Source organism: Somniosus microcephalus, chromosome 11, assembly GCF_052327205.1.
Source record: "Somniosus microcephalus isolate GS21.2 chromosome 11, FLI_Smic_1.0, whole genome shotgun sequence".
Classification (NCBI taxonomy): domain Eukaryota; kingdom Metazoa; phylum Chordata; class Chondrichthyes; order Squaliformes; family Somniosidae; genus Somniosus; species Somniosus microcephalus.
In genome coordinates, this window is record NC_140997.1 from 29,178,655 (window position 1) to 29,188,428 (window position 9,774).

Genomic DNA, 9,774 nt, shown 5'->3' on the forward strand with positions numbered 1-9,774 from the left:
CCATTGGGGTCGGGGGGTGGGGGGGGAAACATTATGTCTCACCATTCACTGCAACTCACCAAGACACTTTCAAAGATGCGCACAAATCTGTCCAAGAACGCAAAGTGTTGAAAATAAAGATTTCAATGTTTGACAGCACATTAACAGAAACTTCACATGAACATTGGCTAAGCCACCCAAGTGCCTAACCTTGTGCGTTGTTAGTTGGCATGCTTGCAGTAGGATGAGGGTGAGTGTGAGAAGTGGCTAGTGAGATGGGGAAGTGATAATGAAGATACAGGGAGATGGGTGGAGGTGCAAGGTAAGTTGGTGTGAGTAAAGAAGTGCAGGAGTAGGGTAGGGAAAACAGAGTGATGGGGGTGTGATGAGTGGCACAGCAGGATGAGGCTGAGTGTGGCATTGCAGTAACATTTCGTGATCTACTGAGACCATTGAAAGGCTTGCGCCACTGCAGCCTGGTCCTCCTGACAACATCCCTGCTTGTGTCCTCCTGTGCAATGTGCAACCAGGCTGCGTTGATCTCCTGGGGAGGTCTCTTCCGCCCATTGGAAGGGAAGAGAATCTCCGTGCTTGCTGTGACTCCCTCCATAAAGTAGATGGAGGGAATAATGGGAGAGCCTGGGTGCAGCAGTGCACCTTTGTGCAGTGCTCGTTAGTGTTTGCAACACCTCAATGCTGCAGAACACTGGCAGCAGAACTGTCAAAATCAATTTGGACATGACCCCTTTAAGGAAACCGGCTGATGACGCGTTATCAAATGACATCATCAGACCCGCTTCCTATTAATTGGCCGGGAACCTTGCAGGGCAGGCTTAACAAGGCCCATCATCGGAAGATCTTGTTGAAGGCCGGGATCGAGACAGATGCGAGGTCCCCACACGCTGCCGACACCGCCCGCCCGGACCCACTGAGGTTGGAAAAATCCAGCCCATACTTTCTTAAAAAACAATTTTCTTTGTTTTAAAAAAAACTCAATTTACAGGTTATGAGTAAAGCTTTTAAAACCAGCATCCTGCTTTCCTATAAATAATTATGAAAAAAAGTGTGCAGAAATTATTAGTAACTAAAAAATATTCGAGCTACTGTTTGTATCCTGGGAACCTTAGTACACTGCATATGCTCCAACTGCACCGCCTACATTCACCTCAGGCACAGCTCGCAGCAAAAATAGCAAATCCGAGTTCAGGCTTTTGGGAGAAGTTGATGAAGCCATTTAAAAAATGCAATGGGTAAATGTAATCTAATTATTCTGAGATATGTCATTTCAATTTTTTTAAAATTTTGCTTAAACCCTTATTTTGGATATTAAAAATTTCAGTTGCTGAGGAAAAGGGGAGCAAAGAAATTCAGAAAGCACGGAGTGATTTATGGGGAAAAAATAAATACAGGTGGTCAGATTGTGAAATTACAAGCTAACGAGTATACATAGGCAGTTTACGGTATAAATCTGGATGTACAAATTTAAAATAGAAAGAGCGAACACAAAATTGTGACAACGAGAAATTTGATTTTGTAAGGAGTATGCACAGATATAAGACTTTTAATAAGATATAATACAAGTGATCTACATTTGGGTAGAGAAAGCATATCAAAATTAGCACGACAAATACAGGAACCTTAGTTAGATGCAAAGCTGTCCGTAACCAATTTCTGGAGGATAGAAACAAGTTAGTAGATTGGGCAGATACAGGTCAAGTAAAATTTAATGCAGAGAAATATGAGGCAATACCACTTAAAACAGACTCCATGCCAGTCGCAGTATAACTGTAGCCGACACAAGGTCATTTAATTAAACCGAAGATCCCAGGCGATCTGTTGGAACGCCTAAAGTTTCCAATGTTGGTAAAGAGCCAACAATTACATCAGCTATTTTCTAACATTAAAACATTTTGATGCCAGTGAGTTGAACTTGCACATGTTTAAGTACGAATAAACAGAGCACATGTACTGACAGCGTGGCAGTATAACTTGGTTCTGTCTTCTCGTACTATTCTTAAGCAGCTGTCAGCATCAAATCAGTTCCTACACTATATCATCTCCCCTCCCCTCTTTCCCTGCCCCTACACTTGCTTAAAAACCTGTTCCATCTCCAGTTTTTTCCAGTTCTGACGAAGGGTCATCGACCTGAAACGTTAACTCTGTTTCTCTCTCCACAGATGCTGCCTGACCTACTGAGTATTTCCAGCATTTTCTGTTTTTATTTCCTGCACTATTATCCTTATTTTTGTTATACATTTAAATTAAATGAGGCATAAGCACCAAATTCAATCTCCGAAAAATCTTCTAATCCCAACTTCCAAAAGCTCAATTTTAAAAACATTCTGCATTTAAAGAGGGTGTAACACCAACATGCAGCAATACAGGGATGGAAGTCTTATCCTACACACTATTCAGTCTCACATCAGAGAGAAAAGCAAATTCCAGGTGTTGGATAGCCTGGGAAGACCATAGGGAAAAAAGCAAGGGAGAAAAATTGGAAAGTAAAAACCCTCAAAATTTAGAACATCAGATTATAAATATCAGTGCTCAGCACTTCTTTCCAAAGCAATACGTCAAAAGATCAAAGGTAGAAATGCATGCCAAATTTGCTCCTTTATCAATAAAATGGTTAGTGTGTAGCACTACTGATGGCTTAATAGGTAAATGCCTATATAGTTCATAGTATGCAACCGAGTCATTCCGATCAGAGAAGTCTCAAGTTCAATTCTAAGTATGCATGGAGTTAGCCAATTCTCAGCCAGGGCTACATTTGAAGTGTTTCAGTAGCCCTCAGTGCTCCTAAATAGAGCAAGTTATCAGCCAGGGTTCCCACTCCCAATCTAGTGCTCCTTGCTGCAAAGTGTGCATGTGTGGACATTGGGTGAGGGTTCGGCTTAGCTCTGATGTCCTCCACAGGCAAATATGCTGCTGACACAGTTTATGAACTACTACTTGCGTGATATACCAGAGGGCTGCCAGCTATTTTAAAAAGAATGAAGCTAAGTGCAGGTAGGCTCTTGAAGTTCACTATTGTTTTAAACAAAGACTGTCAATCTAACCTTTAAATGTCAGGATAGCAGAACACACAATCTAATGTACAAAAACAACTCCCATCAGCATATTAAATTCTGTTTAATCTTGCAAAGATGTTACAAAATGCATGTTTTATTTTTCAAAGAAACTACTTTTAAAAAAAACGATGTTTGCACTGCTGTATTGTACCTAACTAACATATGAACCAGCCAGAGGCACTTGCTTTGACTGTGCGCATTACTACCTCAAGCCTATCTTGTATATAGCTGTGCAGCACTGCAACGCACCTCTTAAACACACAATTCTTCGACGGGATTGGACTCTTGGATTACACCAGCTAGGTTGCTTTTATACTGCACTTTTGCTGTTGGTGTTGTGCCCTCTTGGACACAGATCCAATATTAAAAGTGCAGTATAAAATGGCAAAAAGTCTTTCTGCACTGTTGGTACAGCCACCTGAAAGAAATGGTCTTACACTGGCAAGGTTGAACCTCCGCTGTCATATAAAAAGTTAGTGCATATCCTTATCAAAAGAGATAAGCTTTTAAACTTGAAAACAAATTCTGATGGACCGTTGCGTCACTAGTAACAGCTTAATAACTAAAAATAGTTAACTACCTAATCAGCTCTCATCAATCATTAAAAACCATTAACTACCACACTGGTAGTGAGAGATTGGTGAGCAGTGCTGCTTCAGTACACTGTGGCAGCCTCAACTTCCCAATACGACCAGACACTGCAAACAAGGCAACACACTTCCATCACTGTGAAAATAAAGGAAATACTGCATTGTTTATTGTGGTGTAAATTGCCTCTTTTTTATTTCCTTCTTTTCTTATTTCTCTTCACAGGCCACTTGGCTATGCAATTTACTGATATTGCGATACAATACTTTCCCCCCCTCCTTATATCACTGTCCAGCAACAGCAAGTTAGAGAGGTGGGACACCACAGTATCTGTAGTGCAAGTGAAAATGCTATATTAAAACTTTTAGGTGAACTCCTGTGATGTTGCTCATGGGGATTTAAAAATCCAAGACAGGGAAATGGTCTCGTTTTATTTTCCAAATCTTTCAATATTATTTTTTGGTTCTCATTTTGGTTTTACATTAATGTTTTCACTTTCAGATTATGTTTTTTGTTCATATTGACTTTTTATTTAAAGTTTTGAGTCAGGTTTTGATCTATTTGTTAACTATTTGATTTTTGTTAAGGTCACAGTAGGGAAAATGCTTTTGGAGTCTGCTGTCTCTGAGCTTCCGCAGTGCATTCACTGCTTGAACCACTCAGTGAGGTTGGAGGAAAATACCACATGCAGCAGAAACCTCAGGAGATTCTGAGTGAAGACAGGGAGGGCACTTGGGTGCTTGTGCGGAGGCCTGAAAATTTACATATTTGCAGAGGGTTGTGAAACTTCGGAATACTCTACCCCAACTACCCCAAAGGGCTGTGGATGCTGAGTCTTTGAGTATATTCAAGGCTGAGATAAATAGATTTTTGGACTCTAGGGGAATCAAGGGATATGGGATCGGGTGGGAAAGTGGCATTGGGATTGAAGATCACATGATCTTATTGAAGGGCGGAGCAGGCTCAAAGGGCCGTATGGCCTACTCCTGCTCCTAATTCTTATGTTCTTAGAAACATCGGGGCCCAAGATTTCAAGCTCTGGGAACAGTGGCTCCGGAGAGATGGGAGGCATTTTCCAAGGGGAGGAAGGAGTTATTGAAGGGATTCGTGAGCTGAGATGAAACATCATATTGATTTTTTTCTCACAAAAGTTGTTTAATGTTTCGTGTGTTTATTATGTAATGAACTATTTTCAGGGGTATATATTGGGGTGGTGAGATATGGCCACTTGAAGGGCTTCATGTTTTTCAAGGATTTGATTGGTTGCTTTTGTGGTTGTTCATTATTTACTTCTTAATGAATTCAGACTGTAAAAACATTGCTGTTTTATAGTTTGTGATTTTGAATGCCTTTTAGTGAATGTGAAATTTGAGCCAATCAGCATCCTTTACATGTCAAGGACCTATTGGACACTTCCTGTGAATATGCACCAGGGGAAATTGTTTACATTTTATATGAATAGGTCTAGATCTCTCTCATCATGGTATCTGGGTGGGGATTTCAGGAATTTGTGACTATCTTGACAAACTGTATGATAATACATCCAATAGAGAATAAACTGAATATACAGAACAGTATAAGCAACATCCAATACTCACAATATTCCAGAACAATGGGTTGAAAGCAACAGCCAGGATAGCTATATTAAACTTCAGTTCTGTCCAATCGAAGTAGCTGAAGATATCTGCCATTATTGAAATATCGATCTGAAATAAATATTTTTTACATGTCTGACAAAAGCAAATAAGATTCAATTCAGATAATACAACTTTTAGCTGTTTAATGTTATTCTAAACTTTAGAAAAGGTCATAAAAAAACTTCCCCGATGATTCAGTTGGTTAAAGCAGCAAGCACCTCAGCCATATAGACCAGCAAGACCACAGGTATGATTCCCTGTCTGTGCCGAGTTAGCTGATCTCAAGTCAGGCTAGTGATAGCCTACGCACTCTGGGTTTGGGACAGGAAAGATTTACTGGTTCCCATTGCTGATCACCACCTAGCCACTCCTACCAGAAGTGCACATGTCATGTGAGAAAAGGACTGGCTATGTCTCCCACAGTCAAATATCCAGTTGAAGCTAACACATGAATGGCCAAGTAGGTGAGGTACTGCCACTTGTACAACTTTGCTCTCTCTAGTCAATGCTCTTCTCAAGGTAGCAGGAGATAGATTTTTTTAAAATGGTGGAAAGAAAAAAAAATGGTGGAAAGAAAAAAAATCAGTGGATCAAAAAAATTCAAGCATGATGTTACAATTTTTTTTTTAAAGGGTCAACACAGCTAATGAGTATATAATAGTGAAGGAGAAGAAAGTCAAATTTAATTAAAAATAGTTGTGGTTTGGAAAAGTGATTAATTCTCAAAGTAGTAAGCAAATTGCAGTAATTCTTATATTAACTTTATATGCTCACATTTGGACTGCTGTATAATATAGAGTAAATAGTTAAAGCATGATTCTGCTACAAGTAGCTTTAAGGTAGCATTTAAATCTAATTTTATTTTACTAGCTGTGTAAAATACTAAAATACTGAAGATCACTATAACTACTCTAAAAATATTTTAATATTAAATGAGACATTGAATACAATCTTTTTGTCAATCAGTCCTAGCAATAGCTGAAGAAAATAGTCACTGCAGTGTATAGCAATTGGTCCAGAGATAATTTAAAGAGTGCTGCCTTCAGAGTCAAGAACAGTCTGGTGTCATTTGATAATGGGCCGTATTTTCCGATCGGAGGCTTCCCGCGTGTGGAAGCCTCCGATCTGAAAAAAATGTACGCACTTACCTGAGGGCTCCCAAGGTGCGTACAGTTCCGATGCTGGGCCTCTCCAACTCCAAGTGCGCAGGGCCCACATATCCCAGGGGCGCAGGCGGTTCGCAAGCGTCCCTGGGATCACGTGGGCCATGGGGAGCCAATCAAAGAAGGGAATCTCCCTTCATACACTTGACAGACCTGTCAAATATATGAATGGAGATCACCCCAAAAACACTTTAAATCATTAAATAAATGTTTTTTTTTAATCACATTTTTTAAATTAGTTGAAATTACAAAAAATTAAATATTTCAAACAAAAATTTAATTTTTTGAAAATAATAAGTTTTTCACGGGGCTAAAAATAAACATACCTTTTTTAAAGTATTTTTTAAAAAATAAATTACTTTTTTTTTTTACTTTTTTCAACTCTTATCCTGGTAAAAGCAGGCCTTACGCTGCTTTTACCAGGCGTAAGATTTCTAAGGGTTTTCTGCGGGCGGAGGGTCTCCAGAAAGCGGAACTATCCGCTCGCAGAGGCCCTTCTCCAGGGCAGGCGTCTGATCTGTCAAAAGCATTCTTGACAGATCGGAAATGTCGGTTTTCAGCGCATGCACTCTGTGCATGAAACTGGCATTTCCGATGTCCCTATGGGCGGGTACACAGCGTGTACTCACCCGTAGGGATCGGAATATCCGGGCCAATATTTTTACAATGCTGTAATACATTTCAACATGGTTGCATCAGTGTCTGGCAAATACAGAAAACAGTTTTACTTATTAAAGCGAATGGCTATTCAAATTAAGTTGGGGCAAAATTATGATTTCAAATGGTAGTAGCTTAACTGCCTGTAAAACGAACAGAAAGTTTACAGCCTTCTATACCAGGGTGAAAAAGATAACACTTGTTGCAAGTAGAATACTTTGAAAATAGTGGTTTCTATTTTCCATCACTTTAATAGTAAGAATAAGTAGATGTGTATTAGATGACATTAATTCAATGAAAGATTTACAAAAGTAACAAATTAAAGCACAGAAGTAGAAAGGATATGAGGTGCAAGCAAAAAAAGAGTAGGATTAGACCTAGGTTCCACACAGGGAGAAAGATGGACTTGGTGGGTCAAGTGACCAGTTTTTATGATTCAATAAAAATCATAAAAGGTAAAGGGTTAATCTGATAATTGAAGGCCTTGGTGTAATGAAAGATGTCCAGTTGGCCAGATTGAGGCTGCAGAGCTAAGTCAGTGAAAAGGACAGTGGGCAATAAAACATAATTGGAGGAAGCTGCACAAGGTGTGAAAAAAGTAACCATGAAGTCACAAACAAATTACCAGTTAGATGACTCCAGGACGGCTCTAAGGACCACTGAAGTTGTGAACAGAGACGTGATAATGAATTCCATTAATAATCCCATTATAAGCTGTTCCCCGTCATACGAAACAACAAAAATGAAACTAATAGTAGGGACAAGTTGTTACAGACACGATACATGGGAGGCCAAGGTACTTGCAATGTTCAAATCAAGGATTGCAAAGTTCCCAGAACATGATCAGCACAAAAGCACAATTTGTACAGGGCCAAAAAATACATAATAAAGGCACATCCTATCCTTGGTGGTGAATCACTCTGGTGATGTGACCAGTATAAAATTACTGTACATTTATATAAACATATTGCAGTACATACAAAAGCTTGATTTATACGAGTCTTAAGAGATGGTACATTGACACAAAGGTTGACCTATCTACTGTAACCTCTGATTTAAAAAAAAGACAAAGGAGGACTTAAATCTTTTGGGGAAATGATCAGACTGGAGTGAATTAATGCAAAATGTGCTTAATTTTTAAACATGCAGGTTGCAATACTTAACTTTAAGTGTGAAGCTAGAACTGTTAATGTTACCACTTTTACATGCAATGTAAATACTTCATATAACGTGTAAGCTACGATATCAAAAGTTCAGAACTCACACAACCCTAAAAAAATTAATGGATTTCATGCCCATAAGGTGCAAGATCCACTATGTATTAATTTCATTTTCATCTTAACTGCATTTAAACACTTTCAAATTGAACATTGGCCTACTGCTGTTGCACCATCACTAACTGCTCTTGCAGCTTTTGAGATCGAATATTTTTCTCTTGATTATATACATATATATATACATGCACCATGGCTAATGCATGCTTTCCACACAACAGATAGCTTAGGTTAGTTAATACTGACAAATCTCTACTTTTGAGGAGTTATTTGTGAGCTTAGCTTATTAATTTATTTAACCAATGCTATTGTAATTCTCCATTTTCTCACTGCACGATTAGAAATTCATGTTAAAGTAAAATCACGTTGTGTAAACACCTGACAAATGCATAGAAATATATGGCATACTATACTTAAAAGGATTGAGATGTGATGTCAAGTGTCAAAGGGCCATTCAATTTAACAGCGGGAAGCATTTTCCAACAGTCTCTTGTTAAGATTATTTGAGCATCTCGATATTTAGAAAAATCCATAATCAGTGTATGTAGCCCAGGATCAAAAGAAGTTCCACAGGCAACTTGTAGCTCAGGTGTAGGAGGGGGGGGGGGGGTAAGGTGGAATTTAAATGAAACATTAAATCGCAGGTGCCCCGAAAACAGCCTTGCAGCGCCGGGGTCGGATTGATCGAAAGCTTCCTCAGTCCCTCCCCAGGCCCAGCACAGTGTGTGCGTGGGGGGGAATATCTACTGATGGAACAAGGGAACCATGGCAACCACGCGGCCTGCTCGGAGATACCTTGCGGTAATCCAGACTGGCAAAGCCTCCGCAGCACTCCAGCTCTCAAACGCCGAGCTGTCTTCAGGCTCCCGGAGCACTAGATTTGGGCGTCTTTCGGTTACCACTTCAGGTATTTTCGCCTCCCGCCTCTGCGCTGCGCTGCGCGGCCCGGCCCACGTATTGCGCGCTGCCACCGCTGCCGTTCACCGCGGCTGTCGCCCGCCTGCGCATGCGCCTCGAGCGGTGCTCGCTGGGATTTGTAGTTCCCTTCGGTTCAGTCTGTGGACAGCTCATTTAGACCATAGCAAAATACTGCAGATGCTGGAAATCCGAAATAACAACAGAAAATGCTGGAAAAACTCAGCAGGCCAGGCAACATCCATGGAGAGAAAATAGAGTCAACGTTTCGGGTGCGTTGACTCTATTTTCTCTCCACGGATGTTGCCTGGCCTGCTGAGTTTTTCCAGCATTTTCTGTTGTTATTTCTCATTTAGACCAGCCCAGGACGCCCCTCAAAGCGCTTCTCATCCAACGCAGTACTTTTTGCAGGGAGGTCGCTGTTGTAATGTAAGTAGACACTGTAGCTAATTTGTGCAGATCAACATGGCACAGACAGCACCGAGATAAA

The 9,774-nt window shown here is 40.2% G+C and overlaps 1 protein-coding gene across 3 annotated transcripts in view; it reads right to left on the minus strand.

Moving 5' to 3' along the window:
• pemt (phosphatidylethanolamine N-methyltransferase) overlaps positions 1–9,397 on the minus strand; it is a 124,538-nt gene extending 115,141 nt beyond the window's left edge. The window contains exons 1-2 of one of the 3 annotated variants that reach the window (XR_015079921.1): positions 9,165–9,397; positions 5,237–5,344 (exon numbers count right to left, since the gene is read on the minus strand). Coding sequence is in view for 2 of the 3 variants with exons in the window: in XM_086000421.1 (XP_085856547.1) it covers positions 5,237–5,329 (93 nt within the window). In the remaining variant the exon portion in view is untranslated. Of the gene's footprint in view, positions 1–5,236; positions 5,345–7,720; positions 9,116–9,164 lie in introns of those variants that run through there. The other 2 variants (XM_086000421.1, XM_086000422.1) reach the window with 2 other exon arrangements.
• Positions 9,398–9,774: the final 377 nt, after the last annotated feature.